Raw genomic sequence first — 15,342 nt, 5'->3', positions numbered from 1 at the left:
CAGGGTGGGCAGAGAGGCCGGGTGGCGGGCCCAAGAGAGGAAGAGGAGGAGGAATGGGGGCCCAAAGGTAGGTGGGCTTCTCAGGGGGTTGCTGAGGGGGTGCAGAACCAGGGGGCGGCAGTTGGAGGGAACCGGAAGGGAAGAGACAGGTGGTGGGTTTTTTTTCCTTTTTTTTTTTTCTTTCATTCTTTTTTTTTTTTTTTTTTAAACAACGTGTTATATAAAAATGGGAATGATGCAGGAGACAAGGAAAACCGATGGCAGCGGGGGTGCTGCTGGGTGTCGCTGAACTTAGGGGCCGGCTCTCCTCGGCCGCAAGCCCTGAGGTCCGGGTGGGAAGGGCGCGTGGGCCCAGGGCAGGGAAGGGGGCAGCAGCCCGCGGCCCTGGAAGGAAGTTCTTCCAGGCTGTTCCATTTACTCGGGAGGTAGGAGGCAAGAATAAAGGCTGAGAGCGGGGATGGAGGGGGAGGTGGCAGGGACCGAAAAGAAGCAAGAACACTTGCAGAGTGGGAGGGCAGATGCGTGAGGAAAGAAGTGCCGCGGGGCCGCGGGCAGCGGAAGTGCACTCCGGGTGAGCAGCCGTGAACTCACTCTGCTCCACCGCCGGAGAGACGGACCCTGGACATCGCACAGGACTGGCTGCGTTTCCAGAATAATCTAGGGTCCGTGGTCACTCGCCTTAGCTGCACGTGTCGGGAGAACGTTCTGTTTGGAATCGCCGGAGCGAGAACAGAGTCTCGACCCTCCTCAGCCTCCCAGGCCTGTCTGAGAGCCTCCACTGGGAACACTGGGGCCCGCTGCCGTTTGGGGACGAAGGGCAGTGACCCCTCAAGAAGGCCCAGGCGACAGAGTGGCGTGGGGTCCCCCCCCCCACCGCAAGAAAGGAACTAAAATCCGTTCCTTCCAGGTCCTGCAGGGGGCGCTGGGGAGGCAAAGGCCGCGCGGGAAGCCCGGGGAAAGGATGGTAGCGCCCCGGGCCTGGGCTGGGGGTAGACGGGATACGGCGGAGCCGCCCAGGGCGAGGGGGAGGAGGATGAAAATCCCCCTCCCAGCCCGGTCTGTGGCACTGGGGTTGGCACTGGGGCAATCCAAGGTTTCCTGAGGGCAGAGGAAAGTCTTGGCTGGTGGAGAAGCGGAGGTCGTCTGGAGAGCCCACTGGGAGGCGAGCCCCAGGGAGGAAGGGAGCCCCCACAATGGCTGAGTGAGGGTGAGGGGCCATGCCTGTGCCTCCTGCCAGAATGGGGTGGTGAGCGCTCAGCTGGGCACCCGAAGGTCCTTTGGACGTGCCACCCAACGGAGCCAGCAAGGGGTCACCACCATCACAGGAGCCAACTGGCAATTTGTTGAACAGACCCCACCTCGGGCAACCTGGCAAGTAGGAATGGGAAGAGGGAGATGATGCCCCCCAGGAGCCACCCTTGAAAAACTGATGCCAAAATAAGTAAAAACTGGAAGAGAGAGACTTTTTTGTTGTCAAGTTTACATCCATCCCACGCTACCGGGAGAGTGGGGGCTGATGAGGAAGTTGAGAGCAGTGAGAGAAAAATGAAGAAACCACAAGTATTTGTGTGGGATCCGAACATGGGGTCTGAGTTTTCAGCTGTTACACGGAGGGTTGCAGTAGGACGTTGTCTGTGGGGAACTCCAGGAGGGCATCCTGGAAGAGAGGGCATCCTGGTGACTCCCGCTGAATAAGGAGGAGGATGGGCGGGGCAGGGGAGCACAGCAGCTGCCCCTTGTAAGGCTGAGGGATGCTTGCCTGAAAGTTGGCAAAGCCTGGAAGCACCAAGCGGCAAATGTTAGTACTAGACACTCGATATGTACACTTCTTTGCCAGTCATGGTGTTGCCAATCATGGTTTGAGGATCCAGCCTTTGAATAGCAAAGCAGCTGATCTGTGCTAGAAGAGGTTCCAGAACTTTCATTTAATGCAGTTTTATATGTGACCACCAAACAACTGTTAATCCCCAATCTTTTTGCATATGCCTCATTCAGTTCAACTCCTTAGACTAAAGCGCCCAACTATAATTATATTTAATTATATAATTAAGGATTATATAATTAACCTCCTCCCACTCCTCCACCCACCCACACGCACCTGTAGGTCACACGTAGATTCTGCAGTGTAGGATTTGGGGGAGAATTCAGGCATAAAAGGGAAGAAATACAGACACATACTACTACACGGACAAACCTGGAAAACACGGTACTCAGTGAAAGAAGCCAGCCACAAAAGGCCACATCTTGTATGACTGCATTTATATGTAATGTGCAAAACAGACAAATCTAGAGACAAAACAGATTAGTGGTTGCTTAGGGCCGGGGGATGAGGGGTCAGGGGAGATGAGGAGCAACAACTAGTGGGATTCTATTTGGGGTGATGGAAATGTTCTGGAACCAGCAGTTAAGATTGAACAACTCTGTCACTATACTAAAAAGCACTGGTTGTACACTTTAGAAGGGTAAATCTTATGGCACAGTTTTATTTTTAAAATGCAACTTAAAAAAAAAAAAAGAGAGATGGGCGAGGGGCCAAAAGGGGCTTGATTTAAGTTCTGCCTTCTCAAGACAAAGAGACTAGACCAGGTCTGCGGTGCTGGAAGTACATGGGTTTATGAGAAGACCAAGTCATGATGAGACCCAGCAGAATGAGCACAATGTTCATTCAACCCCAAGCTGTTCTTGGCTGATTTGAAAAGTTGGAAGGGTGACAGTGTACCTAACAGAGCTGGTAGGCAATTTCTACCACCCACTTTGAATCACTGTTTATTGAGTGTCTACTATGCACGTACCAGCTGTGGCTGTGCCAGATGTCAGGAATATGGTAGTGAACAAGACAGACACAGGCCTATGGGAAAGACAGACACTTAACAAGAGGTTGCACAGATAATTACCCAACTCTTACAATGACACAGAGTTTACAAAGCGAACATGATATTTTCAGGCATGGAAGCAGGTGGGACCTCCCTGAGGAGTTAGCACTGAAGCCAAGCCTGGAAGGTGAGGGGAAGAACCATCTGAGTGGCGTGGAAGACAGAGCTGCTAAGCACGGGAAAAGGAAGCCCCCAAGTGGGCGAGGGCACCTGGGAAGACAGAGAGCCAGCAGGGAGAACAATCACCTCCCTGTGTCACCAGCCACTGAGATCTTTCCCAAACCCACCAAATAGAGATTCAGGCTTCCAATGCCAGTTCATCTGGCTTGGGCTGGAAGTGGCCACCTTCCAGAATGTTCATGTCCTGAGGTTTTAAAAAGTGTGTCTAATACCATTGTTTATTCATTCATTCAACAAATATTTATTGAGCATCTGCAATGTGCCAGGTGCTGGGGATACACGAGCGAACACACAGCGTCCCTGCCCTCCTGGGGCTCACATTCTAAAGGGGGGGGAGACAGACACAGTCAACAGGTGAACAGACAGTCAACAAGTGAACAGAAGGTAACTTCAGGGGTGATGGCCCCTTAAGGAGTTTGCGGCTAGGTGGGCTTTTACACAGGGTGGATGGGGAACAGCAAGACCCTGGAACTGCAGGAGGGGGGTTGCAGAAAGACAGGGGCAGCAGTGAGCAAGCCGGGGGGTGGGGGGGATGAAAACAGTACAGAGTGGGTTCTGAGAGCTCAGCAGGGGCCTTGCTGGCCATAGGGTGGACTTAATCTAGAATTAGATTTCCTTCTAAAGGGATGGAAAGCTTTTGGAGCAGAGAAATGACACGTTTGATTTAGCTTCAGAAAGGTAAGCTTCTGTTGGGGGTGGTAGGTAAGTTGGGTGGGGGTGGGGGACAAGGATGGAATGGAAGTACTAAGGAGAAGACAAAAAGGATATACCAGGACAGAAATACAAAGGGGAATGTACCAGAGTAGAGTGTGTTGCAATCCAGGTTGAGTGACCCCGTTCCGAGTCTTAAAGTTAAGAGTGCCTACTTCAGAGGCAAGGCTGACCCGGGCTTAAATCTAGGCTTACCAACTGTGTGACCTTGGGCAGGTGACTTTGCCTCCGCGCGCCTCAGTCTCCGCGTCTGAACGATGGGGTAACAATAGCGCCTACCTAACAGGGTTGTCGCTGCCATCACGTTTGTGGGGCCCAGCAGAGCGCGGTGGGCGCCGAGCAGCTGCCGCGGCTGTGAGTAATTTGTTACTAAGAATAGTTAGCGCCCCTCTCCCGGCCGCCGTCTCCAAGCGGCCACGCGCAACGGCGAGGCTGGACCCCCGGCCCCGACGCCGGCTTGGACGCGGTCCCCCGGCCCCCCATTCGAGCGCCCCATCCAGGCCCCCGCCCCCACCCCCCGCTCACCTGGGCCGCGGCGGCCCGGGGATGTGCTCGTAGCGGCTGCGAGCGCGGTGCACGAAGGTGCAGCAGAGGCCGAAGGCGACCAGGACGGCGCTGCCGAGCAGCAGCAGCAGCCCGGGGCTCATGGCTCCCGGGCAGGCCAGGCCAGGGTCGGGGCCGGGCACCGAGGGGGCGGGAGGCCGCGAGCCGACTCAGCTGTCAGCGCCGCGCGCCGCCTCGGCCCGAGGCCCGGCGCGACCCAGCACCGCCTACTCCCGCTCGGCTCCGCCCCCGCCGGTTCGACCCCTCCCAGGGCGCTCCGTCCCCGCCAACCACGTCTCCGCCTCCAGCCCCCGCTCTCGGGGCCCGCCCCCGTCCCTCCCCAAGCCCCGCCCCAACCTCAGCACAGCTCCAGCTCAGGCCCCGCCCAGAGCATGGGATTTCCGCCAGTCACAACGCCGTTTCTGGCTCAGACCCCCATGCTCCGCCCCCTCCCCGCCTCCCCAGGCCCCGCCCCCAGCCTCTCAAAAGCTCCAGCCCCACAGCAGCTCCGCCCAGAACGCGTTGTCCAGGGCAACCCCGATTCCTCCGCGCTTCCTGCCCCGGCGGCCGCGCTAAGTCCCGCCGGCTGGTTCCGCTCTCCGGGGCGCCCCGAAATAACGGCGTTTTCCGCGCGCGGTCCTAGGCCCCCTCCCTTCTCCCCAAAACCTTCCTGGGAACCCATCCCAGCCTCCACACGCGCGTCTTACGCCGACCGCTCCCACGCCTCCCTCTGGAGCCCCCAGCCCCAAAGTGGTTCCCCTCGCCCGGCCGGCCCCCGCCGAGCGCCCTTGGTCTCCCCGCAGGGCCCACGGGCCAGGTGGCGAGGACCCCGGGGGCCGAGGGGGGCCGTGTCCGCGAGCGAAGAGCGCCCGGCTGGACCAGAGTCGGTCGGCCCTCCTCGCGTCGCGGCACCTCCGGAGCCTTCCAGACCCCGGAGAGTCCCCAGGAGCCGGAGTCGGAGCGCGCGCAAATCTGGGTGCGCGAGGTCGCTCGCGACGGAAGGCGACAGATGTGCCCGCGGTGGCCAGAGGGCATTTGTTAGGTAATAACCGAGACTTCCGTGCCGTTTATGTAACCCTCTTCTCGCCCGCTCGGGTGTGACGGCGGCGGATGCCCAGCGCCGCACTTTCGGTTCTCGTTCCCGCACTGGGAGCGGGGGGGGGGCACCCCGAGCGCGAGCCGTGGATGGAAGGGCCGGCTGTGCGCGCTCCTAGTCCCGATAAAGCTCCACGGGCTGGGGGCTGGGGGCGGGGGGTGGTGCCCAAAGATGCTGCCGGGTCCTGACAAGGGGACATGCCGCTGCCCCGTTCGTGGGCCAGTCCCGGAGAGGCTTGGGGGCTGGGAAACCGAGGTCTGTACCTCTTCCCAGGCGCAGCCGGGGACAGTCCGCAGCAGGGACATGACTGTGGGGGCTGTGGGATGCAGGGTGACGGAGAGGGCCACGCTTTAAGAACTGGACCCAGAAGAGACAGGAATTCTGTCCGCGACCACCGCAGCCTGGGCGTCCACCCGGGCGCGGGGAGCCGGGCGCATCTGCCGCTGGGGCGTGGAGACGCTAGCTTGCCGGGGCGCCCCCATGTGGCGGTGAGAAGCAGCCGCTGGCTGGTCCTGCTTGGGGTGGGGGGTGGGGGTGCAGGTTAGACAGACCCTCCTGGGCTGTGAAAGCTCCAGAGCCTGGGGGCAATTTGAAGGGGGTCCTCCCTTCCCGACCGTTGTTTTCTGAAGACAGGGCCAGATCTTAAACTGCTCTGGGCACAGTCTGGGGTCTCACATGAGGCAGGCATGGGGTAGCCTCAGGGTACATTTGTGAGCCTAAGCCCGTCCCACTAGCGCTAAGGACAGGAGTGGGCGTTAAATCTCTCGTGCGTCACTCAACCCCCGTAACCTCTGGCTCAATGTGACCGGGGCTCACCTGGCATCTCTCTCAACAGAGCACCCCTGCCCCTGACCAGTGTCCCTTCCCCATGTATCAAGTCTACTGTTGTCCCACTGCCGCCTCATCTGATTCTCCCAGCTCTTCTGTGGTCACATGGGGAGCGATGAGAGGGCACCCCAACACTCAGGTGGGTCTCCTGCCCTTTGCCTGGGCAGGCAGGACTACAAGCTGCCAGCAGAGGGCACTGCCTGGAAGCACGTGGCCAACAGCCTGGCGCTTCCTCAGGAAGGTCTGGACAGGGCTCTCCAATATGGTAGCCACTGGCCAGATGTGCCAGTCCTGCGCTTGAAACATGGCTAGCCCAAACTGAGGTGTTCTGTGTGCATAAAATAGACACTGGGTTACACTGATTGCATATAAAAAAAAGTTTTAAAAATCTCATTAACATTTTTATGTGGATTAACTGTTAAAATGGTAATTTTAGAATATGCTGGGTTAAAGAAAATATATGATTAAAATAAATTTCACCTATTTCATTTTGCTTCTTCAATATGGCTACTGGGAAATTTAAATTGACCTCTGTGGCTCATATTATCGGACAGTGCAGGTAGAGACGGTGGTTCTCAAAGTGCGGCCTATAGGCCAACAGCATCAGCATCATCCTGTGTCACAAGGCAAATTCTCGGCCCCGTTGAGATCTATTGAGTCAAAAACTCTGACAGGCCCCCAGTCCCTCGTGTTTTCACGAGTCCTGCAAGAGTTTCTTGCTCACGTTTGACAGAAGACGTAGTTCCCCAGCGGGTTCGCTGGGCGAGGCTGCAGACTCCGAAAGCTGGCTGCTCCGAAGCCAGGCTCTAAAGGGGCTGCCCTCCCTCAAGTGGTACAAAGCTACTTCTCCTCTGAACACAGCACCAAGGCCTGGCCCAGCTCAGGCTTGTTAGGGGGAGATAGGCACACAAGGAACAAGCGAGGCCCCTCAGAAACCTGGGGTGTTGCTACGAGGCTGACACCCCAGATGCCGTCCTGGGTGCCGGCCACCCCTGGACATCCCCGCAACACTGGACTCCAAGGGCTCAAGAACTAAGCTGTGTGATGCTGGGTAGAAGCAGCCCCTCTCTGGGCCAGGTTCTGAGAGGTGACTGGAAGCCCGATTACGGGGGGTGATGGCCGAGGCTGATCCAAGGCTCCAAAGGGAGACTTGGCCAGGGTCAGCCCCTATCCCCAGAGACAATGAAGGTCTCCGAGGCTGGATCAAAGTCCCTGGGGACTGAGTCACTTGGGAATGCTCCCTTGGCAGCTGTAGGCAGTGGAGTGAAAGGAGCACTGGACAAGGAGTCTGAAGCCAACTCTGTCACTCTCTGGGTTTGTGTCCCCATCTACCCAATGACAGGGGCCAATGGGAAGGGGGGGCACTGAATTCAATGCTCTTCAGGCAGCAAGGTGACAGTCCAAAGCTGGGGCTCCAGGACCCTCCTGCCTACTTTTCATATAGTCAAATATTAACTATATGACATTAAGCTAGTAACAAAGCTTCCCTGGGCCTTGGTTTCCACATCTGCACAATGAAGGGTGAGCAGAACACTGCCTTCATGGTTTCATATGACGATTAAGTGAGTGGGTACTGAGTACAACTTTTGCAGCAGTGCCCGGCACGTAGTGAGAATGCAGCAAACGTCAGCGGTCCGCCCTTGTTGCTATTTAAGGGACAGTGAGCCTGTGTCAACCTCCTTGTCAGGAGGCAGGCTGAAGCCTAAGCCTTGTTTGGAGCCTGAGGGGTCAGGAGGTAGAGGGGACTGGAGCAGGGCAGCGCTCCACCCAGAGGAGTGGAGGGCCTGAGATTGCTCCCAGTTGCCACCAAACAGTGGTGACACACAGGGCCCCGCTGAGGGCTGGGGCACTCCACCACTTGGGGGGAGGTACCAGGAGCCCCAGATGGTGACTTCAGGCTATCACTGTTGAGCAGCTGCGGGAGATACCCCCTGTCACTTCCGTCCCACTTCCCAGGCCACACCCGATGGCATCGTGGCCTTCAGGCCCTGAAATGAAGAGGGGCCTGGACAGGGGGAGGAAGGGCAGGGAAGAGCACGGAGGAGCCCCAGGAAGATGCTGTATGATCCCCCTCACCACCACCACCATTCTGGGTCTGGGGAGCCAACAGCTTGGGTCACCCCACTGGATATGGCCACAGCACTACCCTGCTCTGGAGGGCCACCCCTCTACGCTGGGCTCTAACCTTGGCTCAGCCCTATCTGGGACAGGCCCGGGACACTCAGCCCCCCCGGGCTCCTTTCTCCATGGATGCAGTGAGGAGTTTGGCCCTCCCAGCTCCTAGCATGGTTCAGAATTTCCCTGTGTCTGGGCAAGATGCCTATTAGCTACTGCTGGGCAGTGGGAGGAAGCAGGGGTCTCCACCAGCGGCTTCCCAGCCCAAAGTGGGCAGAAGCCCCGGAGGAACCCCTAGGTCTAGCCCCCTTGACAGCTGGCATGGCAGACCCAGGTTCAGGCAGTGCAACGAACGGTCAGGGTCCCTCAGGTGCGAGAGCTAGGCCGTGTGGCCGTGTGGGTTCTCATCTGGCTTCCCCCTTCCCTGGCTGTGCACCTCAGTTTCCCCATCTGTAAAGGGAGGAGGAGAAGGGGCTGCTCGAAGGCTCCAGTGAGTTCAAACATGCCACACTGTCCTCAAAACGGTGCCCCGCACACAGACCATGCTCAATGGCACGGCTCTGGTTTCCGCACGGGGCTCCATGGGGCCAGGCAAACAGCGAAGGCCCAGGACCCTCACCAACCCCACTCAAGGCAGAGGTGTGAGGGGTCCAAGAGGTGACCCTGAGCTTTCTTCGGCAGTCCTGTACTCCACACTCAGCTTTGGCGAGCAGCCAGGAGACCCCCAGACTCGCCCGCACCATTGTCTCTGCTGGGGGCACCACCCTGGGTTCTGGCTCAGCTCTCAGAATAATGGAAGGGCTGGGCTGGGCTGACACCCCCAGAGACCTCACAGACCCTGACATGGGCTATACCCTGTCCCCACCGCCCAGAGACCATCTGCTTATCCCCTCTGCTCCCCTATCAGAGGCTTAGCCCAACTGTACTTGATGCATGGGGGCAGGATGGAGGCCCTTGGTGGGCAAAGGAACATCCCGCCTGTGAGCAGGAGGGAAGCTCCAGGCCTAGCCCCCTCCTCCACCCCCATCTCCAGCCCCCAGTACAGGTCAGAAAGAGGAGGCAGGAAGGGGGTTGTAAACAGTCACGTTTTTAGCACAGTTTCGGGTGACAGCATCAGTAGTCTTTTTGGACATTTGCGGGGGTGGGGTGGGGTGGGAGATGCTGGAGGAATCAGAGGGTCCCCTGGGATTTCCCTGCACAGTGTGGGGATGGAGATGACCAAAGTGGCTTCAGTGGCCTCAACATAGCTTTTAGAGAAACCTGCTACTCCACTCACTCACTGGGGGCCACGGTGCTTGGAGTGCCCTGGTGGGTGGCTGCTGTCCCATGGAGTCCCCAGAGCACGCCCGTGGACCCAGCGTGACGATGAAGTCCAAGATGACCAAGAGGCTTCTCCCAGGGGTCATCCAGAAACCCCCGCCCCCAGCCACCCCTCCCCAGGCAAGCCTGTTCCTTGCTCAGATGGCCATGGCCCACAGTTCACCCTGGACCCATCTAGCTGACAGCTTCCCTTTGCCCCCACTGGATACCTTCCTGTTCTCCTCAGAACCTCTCTACCTGCTGGGCCACCTACGCATGCTCTCTGAGTCACCTTCCTTAAGCCATGTTCCAGATGGTCCAGGGCCTTCCATTCTAGCCCTGGGCAGGTCAGGCCTGATCCCCTCCTTCAATCTGCCAGCTATGCCTCTGTTAATATGGCCAAGGACCATGTCTGCCCTTCACAGGTAGTAGCCCTCAGTACTCAGTGTCCATGGCCAGACTATATTCCTAAACGAACCAGAGATGTTTGGAGGTAAGAAAAGAAAACCTGGGGCCCACGGCCACACAGACCCCAACACGCTGTGGCTTCTGGTCTGCGGGAGACACACAGGCAGGGACACAGAGCACGTGAGCACTGCACACACCTCACAGGCGTCCACAGGACAGCGTTACAGAGGGGACGCCTCTGCCCGCAGAGTGGTGCGGCGCTGTGGGCACTCAGGGCGGGGAAGCCCTGCCAGGCTGCGACCGGACGCATGGTGCTCGCCTACAGGTCAGGGTCCTCATGGCTGCACACGACGCCCGCATCCTCCTGGTGCTCGCAGTTGTGCGTGCCCACGCCAGCGTGCGTGCACTCCAGCAGGTTGCGCTCGGTGCCGGCGCAGCGCACGTCATCCAGCAGGATGGGCAGCGCGTGGCCTTCGCCAAATGCTGCGCGCTTGGTGGCCCGCTCGGCGTGAGCAAAGCCCAGCTGGCGGCACACGACGGCAGCCGCCTTGATGTCCCAGCCGTCGTCACACACGGTGCCCCAGCGTCCACCCACAAACACCTCCACACGCCCGCGGCCGGGATTCAGGCCCGCGGGCCGCACCAGGCGCACCGCGCCGTTTGAGGCCGTGGGGTCCGCCGTGCCTGGTCGCCCCCGCCGCCCCCCGCCACCCCTCCGGCCCCCAGGCCGCTGGGTGGGCCGTGCAGGCCGCGGGGTGGGCCGTGCGGGCCGGGGGGTGGGCGGGGGCGGAGCAGCTGTGGGGCGTCTGCGTCGGGGCGGCTGGGTGGGTGCACGCGCTGTGGGCCGTGGGGTGCTCTCTGCCCTCTGGATGAACTCTGTGCAGAGGAAGAGCCTGCGGTCAGAGGGACCCCAGCCGCCCAGCTGTGCCAGTCGGCTTCTGGGATCTCCCAGCACTCCTAGTCTTGCCCTCCTGGGAGTCCCTCCTCTGCAAGCAGGCATAGGGGAACAGCCCCTCACACTGTCAACTCATGAGCCCAGTGCAAGAGAAGTGTGTAGGAGGGCTTCTGGGGCAAGTGACACTTTCTGGTTCCAGTCTTTGGTTTAAGGCTGAGGCAGCTGAGGCCCACTGATGGGGAAAATCTGCTGAGGATCTAATGACAGGCAGGATAGGAACTGGGCTGCCAAGGGACGGTCAGGGCAGGCTGGAACTCTCCATTCCACACTCCCAAGGCTGCTCGCTGGCTGGGGGCTGGGGCCCACACTGACCAGAGCCAGTGTGAGGTCCAGGGCCCCCCATCTACCCCACCACAGGGCCTGGATACAGTGAGCACGGGGAGCCGAGGAGAGACCCCGTTTGTTCCTGCCGCACCCCGACATTCACACCCGGCCCTGGTCAGCCACGGAGATAAACCTCACCCTGCCTGAGACACTCCGCCAGGAGAGGTGACCGCCCAGACTAGTTCCTTACTATGGGGAGGGACCCCAGCCAGGGTCACCAGTCCTAAGTCCTCCACCCCCCACCGCAGTTGAGATGAAGGCTGAGAAAGGGCCTTGATTCAAGGCAAGGAGCAGGTCAGGGCCAGGAGACAGGGACATGGGCCAGATGCTCCCCCGCCCTGCGCCCTGGCCCCCACTCTACATGCAGGGAAGGACTTCCGGCTCCGCGGGCTGCCAGGGAGCCTTCTGCTTTGGCTCTTGCTGGTCCAACTGCCCAGAATCCCCCACCCCCACCCCCAGCGCACCTTTCTCTATGTTCTGGCCTCAACCCTCAGCCTGCAGGAGCCCCCACCCCCGCCCTGCACGGTTCTGGGTCCGCATGGCAGCTGGCACACACTTCTGTAACAGCCCTGGGACAGTAACTGACTCCTCTGTCTGTCCTCGCCAGGACAGAGTCTGACTTCTCCGGTGGCCCCAGCATCCAGCACAGAAGGGGTGACTATCAAAAGTGCCAGAAACTGCTGAATGAATGGAAAACTGGTCCAGGCCTGAAACCAGCTGCAGCTAGAATTAACTTCCTCAAACACTGAGCTCATTCCTTCCTCCAACTGTCCTTTGCTGGGGACAACCCTTTCTCAGGGTCGCCTACCCTCAGCTGCCAAGTGCCCAGCCTCCCCCCTTGCTGCTCCCCTGCTCCTCAGTCAACCAACGGGTCCCCTATCTATTGGGCCACTGGACCCATTGAAGTGTTTCCTTTGGCCTGCAGGGTGATTTTTAAGCTTTTGAGCCAAAGGTGCCAAAATTTACAAATGGAGAGATTGTATGTAACAACCCAAGGAGGCAGGGACCTGGTCTGTCTGGCTGAGCAGTCTGTCCCTGGCAGGAAGCACATGTGTGGGGTAAGTGACTGCACAGACGGACAGATGGATGGATGGATCCATCTCCCACTTCTCTTAGGACCTGGATGGCCGGGCAGCCCTGGCTCTATGTTCCCACATAGCCCGGGCCCAGGGGAACAAACCCGTCGTCATGCCTGCCCTTTCGGTTGGCACCAGATGCCAGGGGTCATCATCTGTGGCCTTGCTTGGCCCGCAGGTCCTGAGGGTTTGCGCCCACCTCCCTCCCCACCAAACAGATCAGACAGGACAGGCCTCCAGCAGCCCCAGGAGGTGCCCCTCCCCCTACAGCACCTGCAACTAGGATGACTCGCTCCAGCCTCGCTCCCACACCATGTACCCGCTCTCTGTCTGTCCCAAGGGCTCTGAGCGTACCTGCCCTGGCACCAGCCACCCCTCCCCGTTGCTTGTCCCCTCTGAGGCGTGCAGCACCCTTGGGGCCACTCACCCATGGCCTGGGTTCAAGGAGCTGCACCTACTTTAACTGAGTGTCCCATGGGTGCCATTCCCAGTGCTAGGCATTGGGGCCCAGAAAGGGCCTCCAGCGCCAGCCGGAAGGACCCGTATCTGGGGAGGAGCTGCTGGGTCCTGGTCGCAGGAGCTCCCCTCCCCCGCTGCGACCGGGCTGGCAGGCACTTACTCTCTCTGGGCACAAACGGGATGAGGCGGCTCTTCACCTTCACCTGGGCAGGCTGGATCCGACACTTGCCGGGAGGTGCCCGTCTGCCAACACACGGAGGTCATGAGTGCCACCCTGGGAGCCTGCCCTGAGCCTGTCCCTCAGACGCCCGCTCTCCCCTGGTAGTCAGACACCTGTGCATTCAAGGGGATGTGAACAACGACAGTGGCCACCGGCGGAGCACCTGCCGCGTGGCCCCAGGGCTTTGGGAGCGCCGCCCCAGCACAGAAGTCCTGATGACGCTCTGCCTAGAGTCCGGCCCGCATCTGCTTTTCACGGGCCCGAAGGCCAGTGGCTCAGCCTCTCCTGAGCCGCCTCTGCTTCAGAGCATGAGCTGTCTTGGGAGCGTGATGGGAAGTCACAGCCCCTTTCCTTCCACCACCAGCCCCGCTGCTGCCGGAACCATGACTGCAGCCTGATGCCCGCACCCACCCTGGCCCCCACGCCCCATCCTGGCCCCCGCACCCCACGGCCTTTGAGGAGCTCTCTGTCTCTGCTCCTCTGGCCCTGGATTTTGGTGATGCCGCAGTGGAGTGAAAGGTAAGGTCATCTATAGATAAAGGGTCGGAGAAAGCCGCAGGGCTGGCAGCAGAGCGGAGGGATCTGGGGCCTGGAGGGCGGGGCTTCAGAGAGAGGAGGGAGACCCGCTTCTGAGAAGGGTTACTCGGACTCTGAATCGGGTCTCCAGGACTCTGAGTCGGGTCTCCAGGACTCTGAGTCGGGTCTCCTTTGACATCCCCGAGGGGCACAAGTAAGGCGTGGAATTCCATTTTAATTAGCTTTTGGCCGTGGATCTGTGAGTCTTTGAATGGGACCGACACTATTCTGGGACTGGCCCACGTGGGTCCAGACTTCAATAGGTTCCAGCAGCACAAGGGAAAAGCCCGAGGGGTGAAGTGGCCATGTGACAGGAGGTGGCTTCCAGGCAGGCTTGGCCAAAGAGGGAAACTGAGGAGGGGTATGGGTCTTCCCTCCCCTCACCCCCGAGGTTGAAGAAACACAGCCAGGCACACAGGCTTCCCAAAGCTGCAGAAAGACTGGGTTTTGCTCTGAAGCCCAGATAATACCCACATGCTTCAGACAGACCCAGCATGGTTTTGTTCCGTAAGGAAATAATGTTTAAAAAAAAAAAAAAAAATCTCTGTTAGGGAAAAGGTAGGAGATGCACCCCTAAATGCTACAGTGGTTTTGTCTGGGCAATGAGGGATGCCCACACCCTCCTCGCCCACTGCCCGCTCCCCAGTTCTTCGTTCCGGTGTTCATCTGCAGCCTCTTTGCAGGATGTTGTGGGTGCAAAGAAAGACATGCATTCCAAAAGAGAAACACGAAAGAGAGAAGGGAGGAAGGGAAGGGAAGGAGTCTAGTTTGTTTCTGGCTCCCTTGAGCCGGAGAACCCCCTAAGCCTCAGTTCCCTTCAGTTGTACGGGGGGGGGGGGGGGGGAGCCAACAGCGAAAGAAAGGTGCCTCGTGGCAAAAGGAGAGGGTAGGTCGAAGGCAGCATCTGGCATGAATTACATGCTCCATATATGTGATATTTCCTTAGAGAAGCACTCTTTAAAAACAAAAATGGGAAATAAGCTTAATGTCCCAGGAACGGGTAAGGTAATTGTGGCCCGGTGACTCACCAGCCAATTACACAGCCATTCAAGATGATGCTTTTGAGTGATGTTGCAACGTGGAAATGTTTACACAAAATAGGGAAAACGAACAAAGAAAAATGCCACGTTTGCATGTGGTCCTCCGCATTGCCATAAGTCCCACAGGCGCTAGCAGATAAAGCCAGAGGGGACCTGGGGGACATGGGAAGGAGGCATGAAAGGTGGAAGTCCTTATGTGTTTCTTGATAGATAATGATGTCAATAATGAATAGATTTGTGTTAAAAAAAAAAAATGTGGTCAACAAGGAATGATTGAGAAGCTGTCACAGACCAGAGGAAGCTAAAAAAATGTTATGACCAAGAAATGTGAGATTCTGGAGAGGATTCTAGAACAGAAAAAGGAGAGTAGGGGAAAACTAGAGAAATCCTGTAATTAGTAGAAATGTGGCAACATCAGTCCATTAACTGCGACTAGCATACCATGACTTCCAAGATGCTAATGACAGAGGACATCAGCGAGGCGTACATGGGAAACTCTGAACTATCTTTGCAAATTGTCCATCAATCTAAACCTCCTCTAATTTTTTAAAACGGTTTTTTGGAAGCGTGGTGGTGTTTCAGGAATTTTCCAAACCTAGGATGTTTCAGAGGTTAGGGCAACTGTCCACGTCGGGGGGC

The 15,342-nt window shown here is 58.4% G+C and overlaps 2 protein-coding genes and 1 long non-coding RNA gene across 4 annotated transcripts in view; 1 reads left to right on the top strand and 2 right to left on the bottom strand.

Moving 5' to 3' along the window:
* LOC116591883 (cholesterol 24-hydroxylase) overlaps positions 1–4,568 on the bottom strand; it is a 33,114-nt gene extending 28,546 nt beyond the window's left edge. Inside the window, exon 1 of the mRNA XM_032345243.1 lies at positions 4,290–4,568. Within this exon, the coding sequence (XP_032201134.1) occupies positions 4,290–4,411 (122 nt within the window). The 5' untranslated portion in view covers positions 4,412–4,568. The remainder of the gene's footprint in view (positions 1–4,289) is intronic.
* LOC116591884 lies at positions 4,088–12,373 on the top strand. Its single transcript, XR_004286194.1, has 3 exons — positions 4,088–4,118; positions 11,366–11,497; positions 11,940–12,373. It is a non-coding gene; the product is annotated as an uncharacterized LOC116591884 (long non-coding RNA).
* The window catches only part of HHIPL1 (HHIP like 1), a 24,433-nt gene continuing 18,503 nt past the window's right edge, over positions 9,413–15,342 (bottom strand). The window contains exons 8-9 of one of the 2 annotated variants that reach the window (XM_032345241.1): positions 13,028–13,110; positions 9,413–10,929 (exon numbers count right to left, since the gene is read on the bottom strand). In XM_032345241.1, the coding sequence (XP_032201132.1) occupies positions 10,373–10,929; positions 13,028–13,110 (640 nt within the window). In that variant the 3' untranslated portion in view covers positions 9,413–10,372. The remainder of the gene's footprint in view (positions 10,930–13,027; positions 13,111–15,342) is intronic. The other variant, XM_032345242.1, reaches the window with a different exon arrangement.

The sequence above is a fragment of the Mustela erminea genome, chromosome 5, assembly GCF_009829155.1.
Source record: "Mustela erminea isolate mMusErm1 chromosome 5, mMusErm1.Pri, whole genome shotgun sequence".
Lineage (NCBI taxonomy): Eukaryota > Metazoa > Chordata > Mammalia > Carnivora > Mustelidae > Mustela > Mustela erminea.
This window is presented reverse-complemented; position numbering and strand designations above follow the sequence as displayed.